General features: G+C 42.1%; 1 protein-coding gene across 1 annotated transcript; it reads right to left on the bottom strand.

The window, feature by feature from the left end:
- Positions 1-11,948: 11,948 nt before the first annotated feature.
- TLR7 (toll like receptor 7) lies at positions 11,949-16,465 on the bottom strand. The gene has a single exon (XM_006258898.3). The coding sequence runs from the start codon at positions 16,463-16,465 to the stop codon at positions 13,292-13,294; it is 3,174 nt and encodes a 1,057-aa protein (XP_006258960.3). The 3' UTR covers positions 11,949-13,291.
- Positions 16,466-27,017: the final 10,552 nt, after the last annotated feature.

Raw genomic sequence — 27,017 nt, forward strand, 5'->3', positions numbered from 1 at the left:
GCAAGGCAAGTTTAGATTAGATTAGATTAGATTAGATTAGATTAGATATCACGGGGTTCATCTACACATAATTTAATGTGCAATAGCCAATTTTACTGTGCATTAAAGTGTCACATCAAAAAGTGCAATTATGCTAGTGCACAGTAATATAGGCTACTGCGCATTAAGCATCACTTAAAATCATGCACATTTCTTTAGCACCTTACATTGGAGGTACTAAATTTAACATGCATTAGAAAAAGCATCTTAATAAACATGCAGATGCACCCAGGAAAAACTCTCTCACTAAGAAGGTAATAAAGCACTGGAACAGGCTACCCAGGGAGGTTGTGGAATAAAGGTTAAGACCTGAGTAGATAAAGGCTTGGTTAAGATGCTATAGTTGGGGATCGTCCTGTTTTAAGCAGTAGGTAGAACTAGATGATCTCCTGAGGTCTCTTTCAACCCTAATTTTCTATGATTCTATGAGCATTGATGATGCTTTCTTGAGACAAGGAAAAATAGACATGGTTCCCTTTCATGGTTTAGCAGCATTGTCTGGACAAGAATCATTAAGCTAGGGGTTGAGTTTTCTAGTTTCAGTTTAAAAAGCTTTCGTGAATAGATCTGAGTCAATTAGCCAAGCACAGCACCAACTGAAAATGCAGCTGAACTGCTTCCAGTTTAGGAGGTAGTACACAAAACAAGGAGGCATGTCTCAACAAGGTGCTGCTTAGCATGGAAAACATATAAGAACCTATTAGTATCAACTTATAAATGCCAAAATCAGGGGAAAATTCTGAAAGAAGAGTGTTCTTTAGTCTAGAAAAGAAAGTTAAAACTGATCTGTTTAATGCTGACTGGAAAGAAGAAGACTCTTTAAAAAAAATTAAACAGTGAGAGTTATGTGGTGGATTCTCTATTACTTAAAGTTCATCAATTAAATTCAGATGCCCTAGTAAAAGATATCCTCTAGCTAAAAACTCTTTGGACTTTATTTAAGAACTGTTGTATGAAACCCAAACCAACCAGTAGCTCCTCCACATAATACAATTAGAGGGAAGTCCTTGGAGAACATTGAGCATTTCTTCTACCTGAGCAGCCATTTTTCTCAAAAAGTAAACATATTCAACATTGGATAAAATATGCCAGTGTTGCCTTTGGACATCTCTGAAACTGTTTGATGAGCACAATATCAGGAACCAACTCAAACTTCTCATCTACCAGGCTGTTGTCATTCCCATGCTGCTGTATGGGTGTGAAAATTGGATGGCGTTTTGGAAACACTGGAAAGCTTCAGAATGTTACCATCAGTGATGCCTTCGGAAAATATTCCATAATAATTGGACACAAGAATGACACAAGAACGAACACCAATGTTCAGGCTCAAGCAAATGCCACCACCATTAAAGCCATGTTTATATAGCCCCAGCCTGGTTGGACAGGACATGTCATAAGGATGCCTCACAACTGACTCCCAAAGCAGGTCCTATACTCTTGACTCACTGAAGATTACTGTTCTAGAGGTGGACTAAAGAAGAAATTCAAGTTCACCTTGAAGGCCAATCTGCAGAAATGCAATATTCACATCAATACTTGGGAGAGTCAAGAAATTAATTGACCCAGTGGTGTTGTGATGTACAACATGACATTGATCATTTCAAGCAAACTTGCCTCATTATGGAGACAGATAGACAAGAGAGACATAGTGAAAGAATTATGTCCTGACATCACTAGGATCTGTTGCTTCCTCCCAGAACTATTTACTACATCTGTAGCCAAACACGCAGATCTCAGATTGGGCTCCTCACTCATTTATAGGCTCACCAATGACTTTCCTATTTACTCTGACATCCTTGTATCAAGGGACTGCTGCTGCTGACAACAATAAACAATGTGGGTGATGTTATGCAAGAAATCAGATAGTATAATCACATCCTCTACTGGCCTTAATATCTTTGAACTGTTATCTCTGATTTCTCTGCCTAAAAGGTATTGTCTGCTTATAGGGTTCTACTCCTGAGAGGGAAAGCGTTACCTGCCTGAATAATTGTAGTCCAGAACATTGTAAATCATTTCCTGCACTTTTTCTTGCAAAAAGAAGACAGATTCAACCTGCTGAGCTCTATTTCATGTCACATTATTATAAGCCAACACTACTTTACAGGCAGTACTTTCCTGTACAAGCAGAGGTATTTATAAGCATTAAGCAATGCATTCATATACCCTAATTTTGATGTAGTAGTTGTGTTATACTGTATATCTGACCTAGGAGGGGGCAAACAGCTCTGTTAAGGGTGCCAATACAAATACAACCACATATCACACTATTTCTGCAGAGTAAATTAACCAGTCTGTTTTGGAGAAAGCAATCATTCACCAGTGCTATTTTTAAAGAAGACATTCTTTTGTATTTGCATCTCTCATTCAATTGCCAGAGGTCTTGGCTTAGAAAATTCAGAAAACTATGGTATCAATTGTCCATACCAAACTTGATTGTATGCAACATTCTTTCATGTTTGACAAGCATATCAATCACATTTACTGGTCTCCACTTTCAAGTTTTGTCCACAATATCATTACCATACATCACAACAGAAATGGAGTAACTGAAGTCTTTCCTAGATTTAATTAATAAACTAAAGACTGCAGGATGCCCTAGGTACAGGAAGTGTGAAGCAAACACTAGATGTTATTGTTTAAGTATAAAGTGAACTATTTTGGGATTAAAGATATTGATTGTGGGGATTAAAGATCCCTGTGCTGGCCCCAGCACTATAAAAAACTGCCGTGGCAAGCAGTTCATGGCTACTTGTTCTCAGGAGCTTCTGGGGCCTGGCCAGTTGGTATCTGGGAACACTACCCCTTGTGCCCGCTGGACTGCTGAAGCAGCCCTGAGAGTTCCCTGCACCCTCTACCCACTGCAGCTGTCTGGCAGTGGGGGCTCCTGCCTGGCTGTGACCTGCTGCCACCTGCAAGGGCATGTGGCCTCAAGGCTGCATGCCTGCCAGACCCAGCTGGGGACTGCACAGCCAGAGCAGAAGCATCTGCACCTCTAGGCCAGCTGCCAGTGGGCTGTGGCTGCACAGTTGGCCTTTGTGTGGCACTACTGCCATGTATGCTACCACCCTGCAATCTGGGCAGGTATTGCCTGGAAGATGTTCTCAATGTGGTGGCCTGATTTGAATTGTCAAAGCATGTCCCCCTGGCCCCAAGTCGTCAGGAGGTCAGCCACCGCCAGCCGGGTTCCGGATGCCAGCCCTGAGCAGGCTCCTCTGCCTAGGTCCTGCCACTTGCCTTCCTAGCAGGAATTCTGATGGCCCCTATTTAAAAACTGCAAAATCCCTGATAAAAAAGCCTAAATTCATGCTTTTAAATACCCTGAACCCACGTTCTTCCACAATTAAAACAAAAGACCACTATATAGAGAGAAAGAGAGAGGGAGAGAGAAAGATAGATCAGCTGGGCAAAGTTTTATTGATATATTTACAATTTTAGAGCAATTTGGAAGCCTACCAGTGTCTCTATCATTACAATAAAATAAATTATAAATATCTATACGTTTAACTGTTTGCTTTTGGTTTTCTTATCATAGAACAATTAGAGTTCCCCCTGACCCCTTCATTAGGTCTGTGCAAGTCAGCAGTGATACAATCCGGCATCAAATCCAGCTGCTTCGGATGGCAGTGATCCAATCCGGAGCTCTGGACTGGGTTTCCACCTCAAGCTGGCCGAAGCAGCTTCGAAGCTTAGGAGCCACCTCGGAGATCCAGCCATAGGGTATAATGGGAGAGTCAATGAAATATCTATAACTTTGTAGTTTTTTGTCTGATTTGGATGAAACTTGCAGGGATGGTAGCCTCTGCTGAGATCATGAAAACTGCCAGTTTCAAGAAGATCAGTACAGGGGTTTGGGGGGAACTGTACCCCAAATTCTTGAAAGCCAAACACATGTCACGGTTGTGTGTTACATCACAGGGGGGTGAAACCTGCAGGGATGGTGGCCCTTGGTGAGGCCACAAAATCTGCCAAGTTTCAAGAAGATCAGTACAGGGGTTTGGGGGGAACTTCACCTCAAGCTGTGGACAAACAAAACTCATGCCGTGGGTCATCCTGTGTGTGTTAAGGCACAGTAGGGTGACAGCTGCAGGGATGGTAGCCCCTCCTCAGGCCACGACATGTGCCAGCTGTTGAGGAGGTCGGTTCTGGGGCCCTACCTGCTGACAGGCAAAACTCGTGCCGTAGGTGCTTGTGGGACTGACTGTGTCAGCTCCAAACCACTTCAGGGAACCTAACGAGGCCAGCACTTCTTCCTAGACATGCTGCTTTGGACCCTGAAGCGACCGAAGCTTCTCTGGATCTGAAACTCTGTCCAAGGCCTAGCACAGCCCTACCCTTCACTGACCACGATGTGGGAACAGCTGCCCATGCACCCACAACTCCTGCCAGCAAGTCTCATCTTGTCTGCAGGTGGGCACAATGGGTATGTAATAGAGAGATGTGGGGTTTGTAGGAGGGGGTGGGACAGGGTGTGGTGTGGTGTGATGAGAGTGGATGTGTGATGCAACCCCCTGGAGGGCCCAGCCCGAACACCCACGATAGGCAGCACCAGCTTTGAAGCGATCAGGGCTGTGCCATGCCATGAGGGAGCTGGCAGCAGCAGGCCCCAAGCGCCCTATAGCTGCTGCTGCTGTGGGGGTGGGGGGACTGTGCACCCTGTGGGGGACCCACACCCCCCAACCAATCCCCCTGCACCCACACACAACCGCACCCCACAGTCCCCCCACACGAGCACATCTCCCCCACAGCCCCTACTTACCCCCAACAGTGTCTGGGTCCTGATCCTTGCTGCGCTTCTGCTTGCCCCAGCACGCTAAGGGTGCTAGCCCCATGTACTGGGGCAGCAGAAGCATGTAGAGATGCTCTGTCCAGAAATCAGTGTCTCTCCAGAGGACCAGTTTCCTGGTTACCGCAGGGCACAGTGCACGACTGTGCCCTGCCCTGCTTTTTTCTCCTGGGTTTTTTTTTCATACCTGGATATCCAGCCATCACATTTTGAGCCCATACTGTAAATATGCAGCACGGGGAACATTTTTTCATTTGCAGCATGCCTTTTGTGGCATCCGAAACTGGTTTGTGATGCTGCAAGAGGCATGTGCATGCTTGTCAGCAAATGAGGCAATGAAGCCACCCTGGGGGCATCCCCAGCTGCTGCTGTTAAGCACACCAGAAGCAAAGAGTTTGGGAGTGACAGCAGGTGTAGAATTTCAGAGTCTGTTGTTGGAAGCCCATTTAAGGTCCTTGCAATGCATTGTAAAGCAGCAACACCATAATGGAGTCTTTACTCAGTTTCTTTGATCTGTTATTTAGTTATTTGTAGTAACTGGTTACTTACCACCACATTTCCTACATGGAAGAGCATACCAGTAGTCTCATGCCTTCACTCTTACTCTTTTGCTTAAATGGTGTTGCCCAACAATTGAATGAAGAAATAGAAAGATGGATCACAAAAATTAGGTTACAAGGTTACTTACTTGTGTGTAGTTTCTGTTCCAAGACATATTCCACAATATTAGCAAAACCTTGGAAAATCCCTTTCTATGGTAAAATGTTTTCCAGACACCCTCTGTAGTTAGTCCCTATGCCATTACATTCTCATCTCTCCATACCCTGAGCTAATCTAGTAAACCAGAAACCTATCAATATTATTCATATTGGCAGTGGGGCATAACCTGTTTCCTTAGCTGTTTGAAGATGCAGGAGCCCTATGAACAAGTCCATTATATGTGCCTAGAGTTGCACAGCAAAACATTAATTCTAGCGATATCATCATGCTGTCTGATGGGGCTCAGCAGAGACCCATGCCTTCTCCTTATGCTTGTGCCCGAGTTCCTAGGAGAGTGCGGCAGGCTGGGTCCCATTTCCTTTGTCTAGTCTTACAGGAGGGCTGTAGGTGATGATTAGATTTCAAAGATAGTAAGCTCATTCCATAGAAATTTCTTCTCTCAATCTGTATGACTAAAAAGCTAGACAGGAAGGCCATAGGGAACCTCATGCTACTGGAGGGGGTTCATGGGAGTCTGGGACAGAAGAGTTCCTTTGGAGAGGGAGGGCAGGGGTTAAGATTTACTAAAAGAACATACAACATATATACGAGGGATTTGGCATTTCATTTTCTGTCAAGAAGGACAGAGACCAGAAATTTTTTTGATAATCTTAGCTTTTGCATCACATCCTTAGCTTCATCTACTCAAAAAGGTAAAAAAACAGCAGTTCCCGAACTCTGACAGATTGTGCACCACCAAATAAAAATGACACAACCTTTAAGTACAACTAGGTGGGGCATGGTGGGGGCGGGGTGTATGGGTGGGTGTGTGGGAGGTTTGTGAGGAGGTGTGGCTGTATGTATGGGGGAGCACAGGGCATGTTGGGAGATTGAGTAGTTGTGGGGTGTTGTGGGGACAGGGAGTGGGTGTGTGGGGCTTGTGGGGTGTGAAAGAGGGAAGGGGTGTGTGGGGACTCCCTGCATTCCCCCCATGGTGCAGCACCAAGCAGGAGTGCTCAGGGCACCCAGTGGGGCACAGCTCTGGCCAGCACTGCACATTGCAGCGAGGGGCACAACCTCCACCAGGCAGTCTATATCGCCCATGCTCCCCATACTTGCCAGGCATGGAAGAGAAGCCCTGCATGCTGGAGCTAGCTGCTTTCCACACCCCCCAGGGAAAGGCACCTGGAGCTTCCCCCCTGTGCCGTGCAGCCCCAGCAGGGAAGGCAGCCAGTTCCAGTATGTGGGGCTTCCCTCCTATGCCCAGTGAGTGAGAGAGCTGCACGTGCGCATAGGGAGCACTGGCAATACAGATGGCCTGGCAGAGGCTGTGCCTCTCACTGCTATGTGCAGCTCTGGTCAGAGCCGCACCCCACTGGGCACCTGCACCAGGCACAAATGCCCTGAGCACCCTCATCTTCTGCTACTGCATACCACTGACAGGTTGTCTGCATACCACTGGTGGTGCACATACCACAGATTGGGAACCACAGGCATAGACAATACAGGAACACAAAAAAGCAATTGAATTTCTCAAGCAGCATGGAGTCTATGGAGACAATCAAGCAAACAGAACAAGAAAAAGCACCATCTATTTCTTCACATGCAAAGCATATAATACCTTTTTTCTACAGGAACGCTTTCTTTCATAGACTAACAGGTCTGAAACACTATGGAGTTGTGCTGTCTTACGTAACAGGCAGAGAATGAAAATGAAAACTCACAACCTCTTTGCTTCCTTAAATCTCTTTTTCTTCATTTTCTGTTTAAAGAAATGTTTCCACTAGGAAGTTTCAATGCAAAAGCAGCTTATTCAATGAGTAAAACAAAAAGTGGAAGAGACTTAAGAAAACAGAGAAAAAAATCTAGTTTTGAAGGAGAAGTTACAACAAGCAACTCCTTAATAAGCACCTCTGCAGAATACAATATATATAAAAAAAAGAATCAATTGGTACTTAAACAGCAAGTGCTTCTAGATTCCTTCTTATCCAGAAATATTCTTGCAGAATACAGCAGTAGGATGTATGTCAGGTATCCCCAGATATTATTGCCATTGGTATGGCATTAGTAAAGCCGTTAGCTAGGACTATGAGGCTGGTATTTTAACTTTTTAAATGAATGTGAATTATTCAGAGAAATTTATTCTGAGGTTGATATTTGACCCAATTTCATCCATTTTACAAATATAGAGCTTTACACTAACTGATGGCTATTGCTTTGAAGATGACTCAAAGAAATGTAAAGTCCACCCTAGCCTTGCAGCTCATTGGGCTACGTGGATAATATATGCCAAATCTTGTAGCCAATGGCATAAAGGAGAATGGCTTGGCAAGCATGCTGCCTGGCTACCGTCAATTTTCCAGCCTAAATGACAAGGTATATATTTATAGCTGAGCTGAGCTGAGCAGGCTTGACTGAGTTGATTACCTTTCACACAAGGCAAAAGGAAAGCTGAAACTTATACCTCTGCAGCTGTAGGAAAACAATGTACCCGCTCCTACATCTCGTTAAAAATGAGAGGGAAATGTGTGAGAGGGGATATATTTTAAAGCTTCATTTTCTCAGAATGTTTATGAAAGTGCACTGGCAAAACATTTTTTTAATGTCCTTCACTTCCTTAAAAATCAGAAGTCTAAATTCAACAGGTTAAAAGATGGAAAAATAAATGGAAAGAAAAATCCATCAATTTAAAATTAGCAGATACTCTGCCAAGAATTCTTAGTATTAAAAACTCGTATTTTGAGCAGGGATGTTTCCCCATTTAAAAAAAAGATTTTGATTTGGGGGGTAAATTTCTTGATGGCATCATCAGAGAAAAGATTAGTCAGAGAATTCAACAGTGCCTCCTTCTGCCTCACATATGCACTTCAGAATCTTCATTTCATTTCCCTGTGAAATAATTTAACAACTCTGTCCTAGGTTTCTCATATGTAAAAAAGGCAATGACAAAATCCAGGGTAATATGAGATGCATGGATGAACATTTCTATGAAAAAGTAATTAAAAGTCAGCAAGAAATGTAGACATAAATTTCTGTTTTTCCTGGTCTCTCCCATAGCTCCTATTTTCAGATTCAGATCCCTTCTTAAGCAAGATTCAGCAAAAGAGGAGGCAGGAAATGTTGAGGACAAGACAACAAGTGGTATGATTTCTATTTCTGGTGTCTTGTTGCCTAACTGCTTGTTCCATTTGAAACACTCTCACACAAAGTCTTTCTTCCTCCTTTTTAACTTCACAATAATATCTGAAAGCACTTTCACAGGCCAACCCAAATAGAACATAATCACACAGTGCCTCTGTTTTCCCCTGTACTTTCTTAAGAAATAAAGACAAGATTATTCGGGGCATATATTTATATATATAATGCCGGTTGAAGAAGATGAACTCTTTCATAACTTACTGTTTGCTGCTGCATTTTAGTAATCAGTTAAATCATGGTGGGTCATACAATTTAATCAACAGGAACAGAAGATATATTTTGAATCAACACTATAATAGTGTAGAAAAGTTACACCAAAGGCAAGGTATATAAGGGCACTCCCATATAGTTTTAATAATTACTGTAGAAACTTGATAACTTTAGTAAGCCATCGCAATATGTATGCTCATATATCAGACCATATAAGGCTGAAAAAAGGCATCTTATTTCTTCAATATCTGGCTAGGATCTTTCCAAAGAAATAATAAACGTTTAACTGTATGAGAAGTTTGTCCACTGAAATGTTGCTCACAGGCCCTAAAATACCATTCTGCACAGTCATTTTGGACAAGACTGTCACAAGTCTCACACAAAGACCCAGGGGCTTCAAAAGATCAAAATGTGTACAATAATGAAGCATTTAGGAGCAAAGATAGAATTTGAGGGCCTTAGTAGAGTAGCTTGAAATTAAATACAATGAAAACCCAGATTAAAAACAGAGGTAAGCAAGTTCCAGGACTTGGAACTTTGACCCCAGTACTTTTTCCTGCCATGGCAGGGTGTCGGACTTGATGATCTGCTCAGCTCCCTTCTGACCCTACCAACTATGAAACTATGGAAACTCACATAATTAAAGCAATTAGTTCAGTGGATGCTTTTCCACTGTTATGGGAATTCTCTACTAGATTCTCTCACCTATTGAAGTTCTAAAGCATTTAAGGCATTCCATGTTGTATTACCACTCCATTGCACAAACATATACAGTTTTCCTTTTTTTCCTAAAGCATGTGTTAATACTGGACCTGCGCCCACCAGCTAGTTTACTTTGGCAGTTGTAACCTTGTGTATATGTTTATAAGTCTTTAGAGCCAATGCTTGCAAACATATCTTGCACAGTGTGGACTAAATGTAAGCTAATTTTCCATGTGTCTAGGTTGAGGATAGTCAGAAACAATAGTTCAAAGAGCATGCATGCTTACTTCATCTAGCTGGGCTGGCAACTCATCACCAAATCACTGTAGCAATCCAGTTGCAAGACAGGAGGAAGAAAGAAGGGACATAAGGAGTACTTTTTTCTTTTCTTTGGTCTTTTCTTAGCTCTAACCTTCACCTGAGCTTAAACTGAAAGATACATGGCAGTCCCTCTCCTCCTATCCCACTTTTTATTTTTAACATTTTGTAACTGAATGGAAAAATCACGGTGACAAGTAAAATGCTTGCCACATTGGAAAATTCTGTAGTAAATGAAATGTCCACATTTACAAATTGAAAAGAGAGTCATAACACACAGACCGTCAGTTGCACAAGTGTTCCAAGAAGTAGGAAGCAGAAAGGAAGGGAAGAATATAAGGAATACTTTGACATTTCCATCTTTTCTTTTCCTCATAGCTATATATTTGTTGAGCAGGTGACATAAAAGGTGTTTCCATGTGAAGGCTGAGATTTACGCAATGCCTCGTTGCACAGACAAGCTGAATCTGTGTTGATTGTGGTCAATATTTTGTCTTAGAATGGAGCAATGATAATTTTTCAGTTCACACCACAGCAGAACTTTTGGTTTTCAGGAGATATGAATAGCTTAGTGAGGGAGGGCTAGCACTACATTTCCCACATACTTGCAACTGCCCTGGCTCTCCACACTTTCACCATACCATAAGCATGCTGACACCCAGCCACCCTAGGTTTTTGCTTCCAATCCACCAAGTGCCCAGAAGCTGCGCCTGGGAATTACTGACAGAGCCTTAACCAACTTTTATGAAATATCACACTTGTTTGCATTCTCATGGACATACTTACTACAGACCACTGTGGCCTCCATCTCAACTGAGTAAAGGGAAAAGTGCAGGAAATTCATTTATTCTTCCCTTGAAGTGATGCAACAGATCCAAGGATGAAGGACTAGGCCATACTAGCCCAAAGCAGGTGGAACCGTAAATATCTTCTTTCATCCTCATCATTGGTATGTGAAGGGAGCAAGGAGCACACGGCACTACATGAATTTTCTCAACTCTGCCCTTTCCCTCTGCCCAGAAATAGGAGATTGCATCATATGTAGGGACCGCTGTGGAAGGGGGCATGGGGGATTTTTGTGGGAGAAGCTGATAGACAATATTCCCTTATGAATATTGTGACACCTCATATGCTTTACTGCTGCTATCTAGTGCAACTTTTTGGTATTTATTATCCGTTATATTTTTTATTATCCATTATACTTTTAATAAACCTTGCTCAAGTGTTCTTGCATTTAAGGGGAAAAGGTGGGGAGCAAGAGGAAAAGCATTTGTGCTTATCCACAAAGGTTCATAGATTCATAGATGCTAAGGTTGGAAGGGACCTCAACAGATCAAGTCTGACCCCCTGCCCTGGGCAGGAAAGAGTGCTGGGTCAGATGACCCCAGCCAGATGCCTATCCAGCTTTCACTTAAAGACCCCCAAGGTAGGGGAGAGTACCACCTCCCTTGGAAGCCCATTCTAAATTTTAACCACCCTTACCGTGAAGAAGTTTTTCCTGATATCTAGCCTAAATCTGCTCTCTGTTAGTTTATGACCGTTGTTCCTTGTTACCCTAAGAGGCATCCTGGTGAACAGAGCTTCTCCGATCCCTTGCTGCATCCCCCTAATTAATTTGTAGGCAGCCACAAGATCACCTCTCAGCTTTCTGTTGCAGAGGCTGAAGAGGTCCAGGTCCCTCAGTCTCTCCTCGTAGGGCTTGCCCTGTAAGCCCCAAACCATACGAGTGGCCCTCCTCTGGACCCTCTCAAGTCTGTCAACATCCTTCTTGAAGTATGGCACCCCAAACTGGTAAACTTTTCTACACAGGTATCTTACCGGTTTATCACTTGAACATTTTTGTTTTCATATTTTCCTATAATCTTCCTCTCTCCAAAAATGTACATGATAATGATAATAACTTACCCTTCATAAAAGGATAATGATAATGCCTTACTCTTCATAAATGGATTGCAAAAACACTTTAGGTGATAGATAGATGGATGTGTACATGTGTACGCATACACGTGAACACAGTATGTTTAATATATAAATATGTATGTTATAGTTTCCCATTCTCTGAAAGTCATATAGGTACTTCTACAGCAAAACAACTAGACTGCAGCAACACATATCCATGACTCTCAGCAGCTAGGAAGAAGGTAGAAGCAGCTGTACTCAGTCTTCAGCTGTCTAGATTCCCTCTGTAGTTCTGTTACCTAGAATCTGGCCCAGACACTGGAATTAATCATTCTCCTCTTTGTAGAAATGCTGTATTCATGGGATTACAAACATGGAAGGCCAAGAAGTCAGCTTTAGCTCTTGTTTATAGATTGATACTTCTTACAAAATATAATCATAAGATGACCATTTTTCTAACCCCCCTCCAACTTTTACCATTAATCAACAAACCCTGAATGTTAAATTGTTTTATCTTTGACTACTGTTATATGTGACCAAGTGTCTCTGTTCAGTTTTGTATTACTGCATAAGTACCACACGTGTATTACTGCTCTAGATGCACAGATTCAGAGAACTTGGGTGAAGACAGCCACTCTTCTCTTAAGACAAGAGGTGTAATGGTTTGGGTAACCTGAGATGTGTGTCAATGACAGCAAACAGGATGAGAAGACTCACTTGGACAAGCTATTCTTCTCCACTAAGGAAAAGAGAGCAAGCCAGACCTGCCTAAACTCTGGATAGAGGGCTTAAATACAGGTTTGCCAGATATAAGCACATAACTCCAAGGCAATACTACTTACATTTTACTGACTCCCCACAGTAAACTGTGAACTACTTTAGGGACTGTTCTTACCATTAACATAGTAGTAAATACTGTTTATGTTTTGCAAAGTTACACACTGGTGCTACTGTTTGATATTACCTCTAATCTATCAATCGTCCAAACAGCAGCAATTTAAGGTACAGCTGAATTTCTCCTAATAGTCCATATAATACAGTGAGTCAAGCAAGTGATCTCACAAAGAGCTGAGCCAACCTGCAGGAGATGCTGTCAGCCTTCACTGGAATGAAAGCTGGAAGTGCAATTCTGTTCCAAACCTCAGCCTTTCAGCTGGTAGTGCATCTTATTTCCACTGCGTCACAGTGCATGCTACGTAAAGTGCATGCCATTTAAACAGTCAGTTTGGCATAAAGTTAGACAAAGCCTTTTTGACACAGGAGATAAGTTAAAATAAAAAAAATATATTATTTCCAATACCAAATGTTCATTTAACTTTTGCATGTGATATCACTTTTAAAGAAGGTTTCAAAGCTGGAAATATAACTTAAGTGAAATTTAAAGATAGCATCATCCTGCCTTCCCCATGCCACACAAAGATTTTTCAGGGAGTGGTAAAGCTACAAAGTTTTTTGGAAAAGTTTGTTGTAGGCCATGGTACTGTTTGTCGCCAAAGTGGTTTTCAGGCATTGCCAGAAATAAGGCTGCGATTGAGGGTTGGCTGGCCATTCCAGGACAGAGCTACTGCACAACCTCTTTCTCAGCCGGAGGTACCTGGAATTCTGCAATGCTTTCTGAAGAAATATCAGAATAATCACATCCACCTTTTCATCCATAAGTCTTTGGTGAGCCATGTAAAATGCAGTCTTGAAGTTACCACTTTTTGAGTACTCTTTTGTCAGAACAAATATAGTTTTTCTGCTCAGTTGTATGCTCTGGGAAAGGTTGTCTAAGACTGGTTGCCCAGGGAGCCAGTCTCTTTCTTCCAGGCATAAATTGAACTGTTTATCTTTTTGATCTTCCATTTTTTCAACTAATTCTTTCAAGACCCATTCAGTTACAGCTGGATCATTCTTATCATAGGCAACAAAAGCATCATAGCAGGTGTTTGCTGAAAGCAAACGCTGATAACCTTTTAGCTTGGCAGTACAGTAATGATAGCTATACCACATATCCCAGAAATAGAGATGGTTAATGACAGCAAACACCATTATACATAGGATAAGTGTTGCTAACATAGAATACAAAATCAAATAAGAGTAGTCTAACTCGCAGGTATACATATCCAAAAAAATCACACTCTTTCCTTTATGTGAGCCTGGGCCTGCACATGTCACATCTGTGGCTAGAAGTGGAATAGTAACCTCAGTCTGATTGATCCACCAAACAAACCATACAGCATCACAAATGCACTTGAAAGGATTTCCATGTAGAAGCAACACTTCCAGATTGTTGATGACATTCTCTGGGAAGCTAGATTTCCTAATTATTTGGATCTTGTTTAAGCTGAGATCCAAGTACTTTAATTGGAAAGCACCGCTAAGAAAGTGCATAGTCAGCCTTGGAATTTGATTGTTTTGCAGTATCAGTTTCTGGATAGTTGAAGAGCAATTAGACAGCTTCCTTGGAACAGTAGTCAATAGGTTATTGCTAAGATCCAAGTTTTCAAGTTTCTTTAGAAGGTGTAGTTTTCCCCAATTGAAAGTCCTTAACTTGTTACTGGTTAAGTTAAGTTGCTTAAGGTTTGGAGGCAGGTCTTCAAAAACACAAGGAGGCAAAAAATCCAGAAAGTTGAAGGAAATGTCCAGTTGCTCTAACTTGGTCAAATTCTTGAAGAATGAGAGGTATCTAGCATCTCCATCCCTCCATAAAATATCTAAATGATTTCCTTTGAATTCCAGAATTTGAAGAGATTGACTTTCCATCCCCGTGCTTGCAGAAGTAGAAATTTCATTCCAGTTCATCACCAGTTTCTTCAAAAAGGCCAAATTCTTTGTAAAATTGAGCATATGAGTTATACCTTCTGACAGAAAATAATGTTGGTTATAACTAAGGTCAAGAATTTCTAGATGTTTAAGCTCCTGGAAGGCAGTTGAATATAACAAATCAAGCCTGTTGTTAGAAAAATCTAGATATTTCAATCCAGCCAAAGGGCGGAATTCACTTCCATTCAAAGTTTGACTAATGGCATTACCTGATAAATTGAGGCATTTTAGGAAACTGAGATGTTGGAAATCAGAGGGGTTAATAAAAAATATGTCATTTCTGCTTAAATCTAGAGTTTCTCCATAATTTAGGCAATCTTCATCAGCAAAAGGTTGGAAGGAAGTAGCCTCTTTGTCCTTGGACTTACAACCTCGTCCATACTCATCATACCTGAAATAGTGCATCTCTTGCCCTATTTGGTTACTGTAGTGCTTTACTGAAGCCCTGGGGGTAGAACAGAAACCATTATTACTGCCTTCACCTGAATAAGGAGATATTTTATTGACTGAGAGGTCTATGACTTTAAGAGATGGGAATTTTTTAAACACATTCAGGTTAGCAACTTTGATAAAATTAGTTCCAAGGTCCAGCACAGTCAGATTTCTAAGATGAAGCAATGGAGACAGATTTTCTAGATTCAGTTCTCTGAAGACATAACCTCTGACCCTCAAAATTTCCAGGTTAGAGAGAGAGGCAAATGTCTTAGACAGGTTCAAAACTGTAGAATAGACCTGAAGATCAAAATTAAAGGAGAGATCCAGCTCTACAAGATTGGGAATAAGATTCAAAAAATGAGCCTCTCCAATTTCCTTGGCTAGGAAATTTTGGGAAAGATCAAGCACTTGTAGATTTTTGGTGTTTTTAAACCAGCTGTTGGGTAAATAGTGAAGGGAATTACTGTGGAGCCGCAGAATTTTTAATTGTTTTAAGGAATCAAATGCTTGGGGATGGATTGCAATTGGGGCATTGTGGGGACAAGGAGTACAAGGAAATGGAGAGTTGTAGCAGCGAGGGCAATTTCCACTTAAATCAAGAATTTCCAGATTGTGAAGGCCATTTAAACTGTGCTCCTGAACAGCTTGAATCATGTTATTGTAAAGGTATAGTTCTTTTAAAGTGGATGGCAAATTGTGGGGGACGTAAGTTAAATTATTGGATTTGAGGGACAATACAATTAAACTTTTTAAGTCCTGGAAGGCATTTTCTTCTATTTCAAATGAAATGTTGCAGGGGTTCCGATAATAGCAGTTCTGGCCCAAGTACAACTTTTTAATGTTTCTGAGTTCTGATAATTTCTCTTTTGTGAGAGAAAAGATGCTGTTGGCTTCAAGGCTTAGCAGGAGTAAATTAGGAGGAAGACTCCGAGGTATTTCCGACAGTTGATTTCCATCCAAATACAATGACTTTAACTTTGTTAGTATGGCAAAGCTGCCATTTGCAATCTGTGGTCTCCTAGTACACACGTGATCTTTTGGCCCCGATTTGACAGGCACACAGTTACACCTAAAATCAATCTCTGTGAGATTATCAAGGTGGGCAAAGGAGGTTGAGAAAATGCTCGGGATATGATTAATAGTAAGAATCAGGTTTGTTGCATTTGCAGGAATCCCTTCTGGGATTTGTGTGAGATGACGCTCGCTGCAGTCCACTACCACGCTGGCTTTTGAGGCTTCTACTTTTACATCACAGGGTAAGCTTTTAGGAAACCATCTGCATGATAGCAGGTTTGGAAACAGAAAGAGCACAAGTAACAGCAATCTGTTTGAGGGTCGTCTATGAAATGCCTGGAAAGAGGGAAATAAACACATGCTGATTTAATAAAGTAGCAATGTATATATGTCTACCATTATTCTCTTTCCAACCCTTCAGTACAGTAAACTACTATTACTACTGTCTAATCAACCAGGTGCAAACAAGTATTAAAGATCCTACCCCAAAATCATCTGTACAGCAGTAATGGATTACATTTTTGTGATCCCCCCCAATCTATTTCCAAGCATAGGTTACACATGAAGACCCTGACAAATCTAGATTTAAAATGATCTATCTTGAAATTTCTTAGTTTTCATTTAAAAGGATACTAAAAATTACTACACTTAACAATCAATTTGAATAGTTCAGCTCCACATGCTAACTCAGTACAGAGAAGTTTAGTATTTATTTCATTTCATTTCACATTTATCATCTACTGCTTTATATTTCTGCACATCTTTGGAGAGAATAGCAATATGTTACTTAAAGATATAGTGCAACTATTATTTTATACTGTAGTCTGTTTCTGTAAGTCTTTTGAGAGTATAGTAATATTTTATTTAAATTCTAAGGGAAATATTTCAAGCATCTCATTTTAAACACAAGGTAAATTGCAACTGCACAGCATGTACACAAGAAACAGTGAATTCATATACACAGAGATAGAAAATAAAAGGACTTGTGTTTTGCATATTTTGTAGTCATGAATATATAGATATATCATAGGCAGATTCTATTTATCCTGGCATAAATTATTTAAAAAATAACTAATGATTTGAGTACCCAACTTGATATAGAATCAACCAAAATCATTACAGTATACTTTATTTAAGTACATAATCTCAGGACTGAATCGAGACTCTACACACACCTAACTCATTCTAAATACTGTAATAACTTGAATACAAGATGAGGTTTTTCCCCTCAATTGGCACGGGGAGAAAAAGCCCCTCATCTTATGATGGAATGCAAGGAAATCTCACTAAGTCTATGGGCTATGATTAAACTTCTGCCAAAAGCAACATGTGCTCAGTAATGGAAACTAACTATAAAGTTGACTAAATCAACAGTGAGCATAACTATAAAACACATAGTCCACACTGGGCAAAAATGCTGATCATGTTGATGGGAACTTTGCGTGTGTGAATGTGTGTGGCCCTTGGAAAAAAAACCCAGCTCCATGAGGAACTGGCACCAGGTCTGGAGGTACTGCAAGATCAGGCTGGGACTGGGAGCGCCAGAGCCAGTCCTGACACCCTCCCTTTGGTGCCAACATTTGATCTTAACTAAAAAGGCCAAGATGCTGATGGGAACCATTTTTACTCCATTTTCCATATATAGAATCTAATTATTGAGGGGTCATTTAATAATCTGGGTAGTTTTCTATTTGAGTAAACACGGTAATGCCTATTAACTGCTACAGGAACAAATGGAATTATACTTTTTACACTTCCTTAAGTCTCCTTACCTTGTTTCTGAGAGTGCCTTAGACCGCTAAGAGCAAATTTAAAATTGACAGGACCTAGTCAACTCAAGGCTGCTTTAAATAACTTGAAATTATAGTTCCTAATCTTTTTCACCGATTACACAGTTAAACTAAGTACAAATAGGCCAAGAGTTCCTATGCACCTAAGTGGTTTGTGAACTTAACCAATATGCAGAAAACCAAAGTTTGTTACAATGTAACCAATAGGCAACAAATTGAAACTGGCACTGCTATGCAGCTAAATTAATCATGCATATAAAGTGGAGTACATTACTTTCTTTTAAACTCTCGTAGTTTTAATACTATTTTACCCAATTTATTATAAGCTACTACCTTAAGAATAACTTAAACATTGTTATGCATTTAAGCTGTTGGTGTCCCTTAAATAGAAACAAATGATATCCCAAATCAGTGACATTTCAACTGAAAGAATTTCCAAAAGTGAGCTCTGTTTTCACACAAACTTTTGTTGTTTTGGTCCTCTTTATATTTAACATTATTTGCAGGGGGAGGGTGGATGGGAATTACCTTTTCTACAATATTATCATGGTTATTTTCCTACTTTATGGATTTCATCAAAATATTACTTTTCTAAAATAGTATTCTGAAGAGTTTCTTTTTTACTTGCATTTTAATACAATTTTAAGCCATCTCAGGAGAACTTTTAATTTGGAATCTTTCAGCTGGATTTTTTATTGCTCAATACATTCAATGAAAACTTTAAAAAAAATTAAATGTATGCCTCAGCAATGGAGGACAGAAACATGGCATGCACTGATTTTTAAGGGAGCAAATTAATTAAATATACTGACTGAATGTAGATATTCAATTAAGCAGCTAATAACATTGAAAAATAAAAAATTTAAGCAGGTGCCTCTTGGCATGGTCATGTGTTTCTTTTGCCTTTTTATTTTAATATAGAAGTCTTTTTATGTTACGAGCTAGGGGTGCGAAATGAGCCACATTCGATTCAGATCTGGCCTGAATCAGGGACAGTGATTTGATTTGTTGATTTGGATCACTGACCCCAATTCTATTTGGCTGAATCCAAATCTGAAGATCTGGTGCCAATTCAGAGTTTTGGAATTCAGCCATAGATACAGCTTTAAATATTTTTTCTACATACCTCAGGGTACCAGGCATGGCTCATGAATGCTGCAATGGTGGGGAGGTTGGGCATGCCACAGGAACACAGCGGGGTCCCCTCCCACACCCCTCCGGCTTTGTGATTGGACACAGGGGAACCCTGGGTGCCCCCCCCCCCGGCCCAGGAGGCACCAGTTGCTGAGCCGAAGGGGTGCAGGGGGGCCCCCCACGGGGCTCCCCAGTGGACCCGGAAGTGGACCGGAAGTGCTTCTGGTCCACTTCTGGGTCTGCTGCTGAGCGTACTGGGGACTTCCCGTACTCCTGTAGGATGTTCCATCTGCCCCACCATCTCAGCATTCATGAGCCACCTGGTACCTTCTGGTATGTAAAAAAAAAAATGTCAAGTGATGTCTATGTATGAATCATCAAATCTTTCCGAAACTCTCTGAATTGATTTGGAGGTTCTGATTCAATTCAGAGAGATTAAAGGGTCTCCTGATTCAATTTGGATTCAGAGATTTGGCCACTGAATTGGGCCGAATCTCCGCTGAATTGAATCAGCGACTGGAGCTTCACACAGTCACCTGTAAAACTGAAAGTATGTGAAAGTACTCTTGAATACCAACTCAGACACACATGGCTGGTAATTTTTTATTTATTTATTTATTTTTTTCATTTAGGACATCCTGCTTTATGTATTATACTTAACTGAACTGCTCCATTTCCTCAGACACAGGCACACCTAGGCTAGGTACAGATGTTCAGAGAGCTTTGGGAAAAGTCAGATCATGTTAATAATAGCCACCTGATCTAAGTTCACCCAGGTGAGGACCTTAGGTGGATCTAAGTGCTAACTATACAAAGGACCTTAGGTGGATCTAAGTGGAAACTATACAGATATTCAGGACAGTTAGATAGGTCTAAAAGTGGCCAACCCAATCTTAGTTAACCCTACATCTGATTCTATTTATAATGGCAGATAATCTAATTTAGACCACACCATCTGAGGTAATTTAACTTAGATTGGGTTGACCATTTTTAGACCTACCTCAACTGTCCTGAACTTCTATACAGAACTTCTGTACAGTTCCCAGCACAGCACAGGGGCTAGAAAAGACCAGCCACTGGTCCCAACCCTGGGGCTCCACTTTTCCTACACTCTCCCTGGCAACAGACTATTCCTAGCCAATCAGCCCCTCCCCACACCCCCAGACAAATAACACCCCCATGCCCACTGCCCAGCCCCCCAGCCCCAGCCTGCCAAAGCCCATGTCCCACAAGCCACTCCCAGTGCCCATTTTACTGGTGTTCACCAGTGCCAGGAGCTGAGTAAGTAAATAGGGGGGGAGGAGTTAGTAGAATGGGGGGGTCACTTCAGGTGGCCCTAAAATTAGCCCCTGGTCCTGGAGGGTGGTGGTGGGAACTCCCCTCTCCCCCAATACCCCCCACCTACCCCATAGATCCTGTCTTCCCCCTTATTCCACCCACAGGCCCTGCTAGTTTGGTATTTTGTTTTTAGCCCCAGGCACCAATAAAAGAGCTGTCAGTGGCTGAAGAATATTCCTCCCCACCACAGTAGATACATAGAGCAAATCTCTCATAACCCTACATGTTTGTTCTCTGATGTCCATTATTTAATTAATATTTATGACCTTTTACCCCCTACCCCCTGCCTGAACTCCCTCTTTAACAGAAAGCCTCAGTTTGAAAGTATGAACATAAAACAAGTACAACTGTCACCACTGGAAGTAGGACTATGGCCCTAGGAGTTATTTTAATGAGACAAATTCAATCACATTGGGCATTTATACACATGCCCTAGGAGCGCTTTAATTAGAGCAGCTCTGAATGCCACTCTAATTAAAGTGCCTGGAATGTCATGTGTATCATCATCCCTGCATTGAAAAATGTTGGTGGGGGCACTTTACCTGAAGTCTAGCTGAAGCTCATTTAACTGAAGCTTTGAACAAGCACCAGTTAAAGCACCTCCACTGCCATTTTTCAGTGCAGGGATGTTGATACACCAGATACCGGAGTCTGCTGGAGTGCAGTAATTACCATGCTCCAGCAGACTCGATTAATTGATTAATCAAGTCTGCTCTGACTTGATCAGCAGGGGGAGGAGGCAGTCTGCTCCAACATATTGTAATTACAGCACTTCAGAGTAGCCCCACTGCTCATGTATAGGCACCCATCACATTTATTTTCAAAGGGGTTCATAAATGACCTGAACATCTGAGACACCACAGCCTTTTTCATAACATGTTTTACAACATTGTAAAAATGATAAGAGCCTTTCCACTCTTTCCTTTAGTCAGAAAGAAAGAAAGATTTGCAGCATCTAAAATGGTGATTTACATCTGGTTTACACAAAGTTACTTTGGAAAATTAATCTAAACTAACTATAGATGTGAATTTAAAATGGAGCACTTAAACTACATTAAACCTTGTGGACACAGAGGGTACCTATACATGTGCAGGACAGACATTTCAAAAATGCACTTTACTTACAGTGCTTTAGATACAGTGCCTTAAAACTTAATAGACATTCTATGGTTTGGTGTGAGTTTTGTGACCTGCTGCAGTTCTGTAGAGTAGAAAGCAGGGGATGCAGGAGGCTGCACAATACAGCCTGAGGCTGCAGGGAAATCTAGAATGATTTATCATGCATGAATAATCTTCATAGATTTCATAGATGTTAGGGCTGGATGTTACCTTGTGAGATCATCAGGTCCACTCTCATGCCTGACCGGGGGGAGGGGGGGGGTGCGCACATGTGTGCAGAGCTAGCTACACCTGGTGGTAGAACTTAGTAGGGCTGTGAAAAATGGCACCATTCCATTTTGACTTCTGTTTTGATGGAACAGTGTTTTATTTTGAGTTTTGTTTCATTTCAAAACTGCTGTTCTGTTTCATCAAACGTGTTTCACCGTTTTGCCAAAGGCTAGAATGGGGAAGCACAAAACTGCCTATAACTTTGACATTTCTTGCCTGATTCAGATGAAACTTACAAGGATGGTAGCCCCTGCTGAGGCCACAAGGTCTGCCAAGTTTCAAGAAGATAGGTGCAGGGGTTTCTGTTATACATCAAATTCTTGAAAGCAAAACTCATGTCACTTGTAACTGTGAAGGCACAGGGGGGTGAAAACTGAAGATATGATAGCCCCTGCCGAGGCCATGAAGCTTGCTATGTTTCAAGGAGATAGGTGCAGGGGTTTCTGGGAAACTGCACCTCAGGCTGCTGACAAGCAAAACTCGTGACATGGGTGACATTGTGTGTGTGTTAAGGCGCAGCAGGGTGAAAACTGCAGAAATGCTAGCCCCTGATGAGGCCAATAAGCCTGCCATCTTTCAAGGAGATAGGTGCAGGGGGTTCTGGGAAACTGCATCTCGGGCTGCTGACAGGCAAAACTCATGACTATCTCTGTTAAGGTGTGCCCTCACTGGCACTGGGACATCTACACAACACGGTAGTGTGCTGCAATGAGGCCGCCTCCTCCCTTACAGCCTCAGCCTGGTCCACCACTTTAAATGACAACAGGTATAAAATAACTTAGTGAGCACTAGCACAGTAGCACCAGCAGTGTCTCAGGCAGCCAAACTGTCACAGAGCCTTTCTTTTTAATAAAAGAATTGAATGGAAGAAATAGAGATATTGTTTTGGATATATAAATGATGTGTTACTTGTGTTGTGTAATGGGTTATGTTGTGTTTTTATGTTTATATGTTTATTATGTTTTTTAAAACTGAATATTTAGAGAAATATATCTTAGCAAGCTTTTGGGTTGAAAAAGGCTTTGTCAGGCTGAGGAAGCACTGCTTTTAGTCTGTGTGCGCGCTGGTCCTGGATTGAAAGAATAGTAAAGAAGCCAGAGGCTGGCCTAGCATGGCATGCAGGCAAGAAAGCCAGTTAGTAAAAATGGAAATGGAGGTGGCACGGTGAGGAGTGAGGGGCAAGGAGATGTAGCAGCACAGGTAAAATTGAAGAGGTACCTGGGGAGTCAGATGTCTGGCAGGTTGTAGTGTGTCAGAATTCCAATGTCTATATTGAATCCATGAGTTTCTATACCTACTCCCTAGGAGGCTGATGAAATGGAGTTCATAGGCCTGGCTCTGAAAAGTGGTTTGTAAATTGAAACAAGCACCAAACCTTGCTAGCCTAACCTCATCACCAGAACTAAAGCCAACTTCCTACAGCACAAAACACAAAACCTGCCAACTACCTCCAGTACCCCCACAAACTGCACCGTAGAATCTATCAAAGACAATAATACCCAACTACCTGTGGGGGCACATTTCTCACAAAAAAAACACTGCCTCCAGTCTCTCAGGCCTGATCCTGAGATGGAATTTTCAAACCACTTTTCACAGCAGGGCCTATGAACTTCATTTAATCAGCCTCCTAGGTACAGAAACTCATGGCCTCAACATAGTGGAATTCTGACACACTACAACCTGCCGGACATCTGACTCCCCAGGTACCTCTTCACTTTTACCTGTGCTGCTACATCCCCCTCCCCACCCCAGCCTGTCCTTCACCCCCTGACACCTCCATTTCCATTTTCACTGACTGACTTTCTTGCCTGCATTGCATGCCAGCCTCTGGCTTCTTTACTATTCCTTCCATCCAGGAACAGCAGACGTACAAACTGCAGGTGCTTCCTCAGCCTGACAAAGGGCTTTTCAACCTAAAAGCTGGAATTCCAGGCAGCTAAGCTGAGCTCACCTGCAGCCTCACAAATCCACTGCAACCAGCAAGCCTCATGCCTGTCAAAGATATGATGGGTCTGGGCTTTCCCCAACCAGGACTCTGTGCGTGTGTGTGGTAGCTCTAAGTTATGGTGCCTTCTACCCACCTTTCACAAGAGGGATCCTCAGTCCTGACATTTATGGGGCTGCCACACCACCAGCAGTCCCACCAGCCTCCCTGACCCTGGCAGAGTGCATTTTTAGTGGTCATGCCCAGGGCCTGGGGTGTCCTCCTCATAGCCCTGGCCCATACCTCCAAGTTCATCCTGGGACGGAAGCTCAGTAGGGATATATTCTTCCCCTGCTGACTGGTGATGCAGTGAGTGCCCTCTCCAGCTCTGAGAGCAGGGCATTAAATGGCTTTTAAAAATGAAAAAGGAAATAGGTGCGAACAGAGTGAGGAAGGTGGCATTCACTCCATCTGCACCTGAAGCTTGGAGAACCCCAGCAGCAGGAGGTTCACTTTGAGGAGCACCTGCTGGTCCACCAAACCAGGACCCAAGCATATGCAATGGGGTGTCACTACTTCCCCAGCAATGCTGAACACCCTCTCACTCAAAACACTGGTTGGTAGACAGATCAGGTGCTTGCAGGCAACCGTGGCCAGATCCGTCCACATTTGGCTGTTACTGGCCCAGTAGGCCAAGGGGCTGCACAGCAGTGGCTCCACATCCTGGGTGAGATAGGCAGCCACCAAGGTCTGAGCACTACCTGCCTGATGGTGGGGTTTGATGCCTCTGGACCCCAACATGGAAGCCATCCCATGGAAGCCTCCTTCCCCAGTGCCTTGCTATTCACTGAGATCCAGATCCAGCTCCCGCTCTTTCTCTGGCACTGGAAGGCTCAGCATGGGAAGTGAAATGGAGGTGGAGGAGGCTATCGTGCTGGTACTTGTTGTCATGGTAGTGGTGCAGGGATTATGGCTGGTGCTCGTGGAGGGGGTGCAGTCTCAGACACAGGCAGTGACACTGCTCTCCTCTCCTTGCTGCTTGGGGAGGCTGTGTCTAAGTTTGGTTGGGGGGGAGGGAGGGGAATTACACTTCTCCCTCTACCCCCTCTTCTACCCCTCCCTAAAGGCTTGCCACTACCACTTCATGGTGCGTTTCATGTCTTGCTTTTCTACAAATATATAAATTTATTTGCTTTTCTATATAAATTCAGTAATGTGAGTGAGTGTGGCGCAAAGTAGAAATGTATAAAAACAAATATAAATGAATTAATATGTCTTTCCTCCTATATAAAATTCAATAATGTGCATGTGGTGCAAAGTATAAATGTATACAAAAAATATAAACATATCTTTCTTCCTATATAAATTCTATTATATATGTATGCTGCAAAGTATAAATGTACAGAAATAAAATATAATTGCCTTCCTATATAAATTAAATTATATAGTAATCCTAGCCAATATAATTATAAAATTGAAAAAGAATAAATCAGTTAATATAATAATAAAATAAAAGCATGTAGAAGAAAGAAAAAGCCAAAAAGGTATTCTGAAATCCCTCTTGCTAGGCTAGCAAGTAGGAAATCCTTCAGAAAACCAGTGCTAGTAGCCTTCGTTGTCTGAAGCTGCTCCAACATGCAGCTCAGTAACTGACACCAAGGCAGAAAGCAGGGCAGTTCAAACAATGCTGCCTTGCTGTTTTTCCATCCATCCCCCAAATGGAAGCAAAATTCAAATGGTTTAATTTCCAACCCCTTCAAATATCACTGCTGCAATTATTTGTAATGATCTATATTCAAAACTATGCTTTGTTTGTTTAAAAAGAATAATGGTGCTGTGGTTAATACCATATTTACCCAAATCCAAGACAACTTTGAATGTAAGTAGACCCCTCACTAATTAAGTTCTATATATGGAAAATTATAGTGGAACATCATCTTAAATTTGTCCCCCCCTCCTCCTCCAATTTCTCCCCAGCCCACCATTCTGGCAGGGAAAGCAGCAGTGGATGTTGAGGGGCCAGGCCCCAACCCCTTGCCCTCCCTGCATGCCCCCCGCCCCTCCCCCTATTACCTGTGCCTGCCACCTACCATGCACTCCCAGTGTTTGCCCCTCTGTGCCTGTCTGCCTCCCACACCTTGCCCCTCATGCCTCTGCCTGCCCCTCCTTACCTGCCTCCCCTACCCCCTGCTCCCCATGTATGTATCTGACACCTGACACCTGTCCCCACCATGCTTGCCTCCCAGCCCCACTTCCTGCTCCAGCCTTCTGCTGTGGTTCTGCTTTATAACCAGAGCAGTCAGAGGAAGTGACTAGGTCAGGGCTGGAGAGGCTAAAGCAAAAGGTCAGAGAGAAGAGGATGTGCTGGGGGATGCAAGCAGCAGGGAGGGATAAGGGAGTGGAGAGACAGGCACAGGTGTGGGGGATCAGGGTGAAGGGGTAAGCTGTAGTTCCCCACTCTACCATGTGCCGGCTCCCTTGCCAAACAAGCCATTTCATCCAGAGGCAGGCAGCAACTCAACTCTAGCTTCAGCCCTAGGCCCAGGATCCAAAAACTAGAGCTGAGCCATCACCTGCCCGGCCCAGTACTTGAATCCAAGATGAAGCTTTTTTTTTTCTCCCCTGCTGATTTGTCACAGACTTCCCAGGTCATTTAAGCCAGGTTCTTAATGGTATTTAGGCACCTAAAGGTATAGTGGGGTTTTCAAAAATGTCTAGGTCCCTAAACAATATGGATTTCTTGATCTTTATGCTTACAAAGCTAATCTAGGCCTTTTTCTTTCTGTGTTGTTTCCCACTTCTCACACAGAGAAACTGCAACTTCCCTTTTCTCAATTTATTTTGTTTATTTAGCTAGTTAGCCCTTTGATTAAGCACTACCTCTAGTTATTTGTGTAATGCATACTATAATACAAAACGAAGGGTCTCCTTCCAGTTTCTTCAGGGAATTATCAGTAACAATTGGTAACAAAGTCTTCAGAATAGGAGAAATTAATTTGAAGGAGCAGCTTGAACATACATGCGATATTGCAGTTTTCTGTTAACCATTTGGTTGCATATACAGAAAGTAAAAAAAGTACTGTGTTTTGTTCCAAATATATATTTCATCATCGGTGCTATCAGTATTTCGAATGCCAGCATTTTATTCTCACCTGTTAATCGTATTATAACACATTCTGATAAGCATCCATGACAATCAGAGGAGTAGTTATAACCCTATTAAATCTACATCTGAATTACAGTATTCATCAAATATTGAGAAACAAGGTACTGATGTTATATGCTGTGTTGACCTTTGTGATCTCTTTTTGTGGCTGTTCCATTTCAAAAGAAAAAA

Source organism: Alligator mississippiensis, chromosome 1, assembly GCF_030867095.1.
Source record: "Alligator mississippiensis isolate rAllMis1 chromosome 1, rAllMis1, whole genome shotgun sequence".
NCBI lineage: Eukaryota > Metazoa > Chordata > Crocodylia > Alligatoridae > Alligator > Alligator mississippiensis.

Bases quoted from the DNA above. Each gene is read 5' to 3' on its own strand.
- TLR7 (XM_006258898.3), bottom strand. From the start codon at position 16,465: ATGTGTTTATTTCCCTCTTTCCAGGCATTTCATAGACGACCCTCAAAC.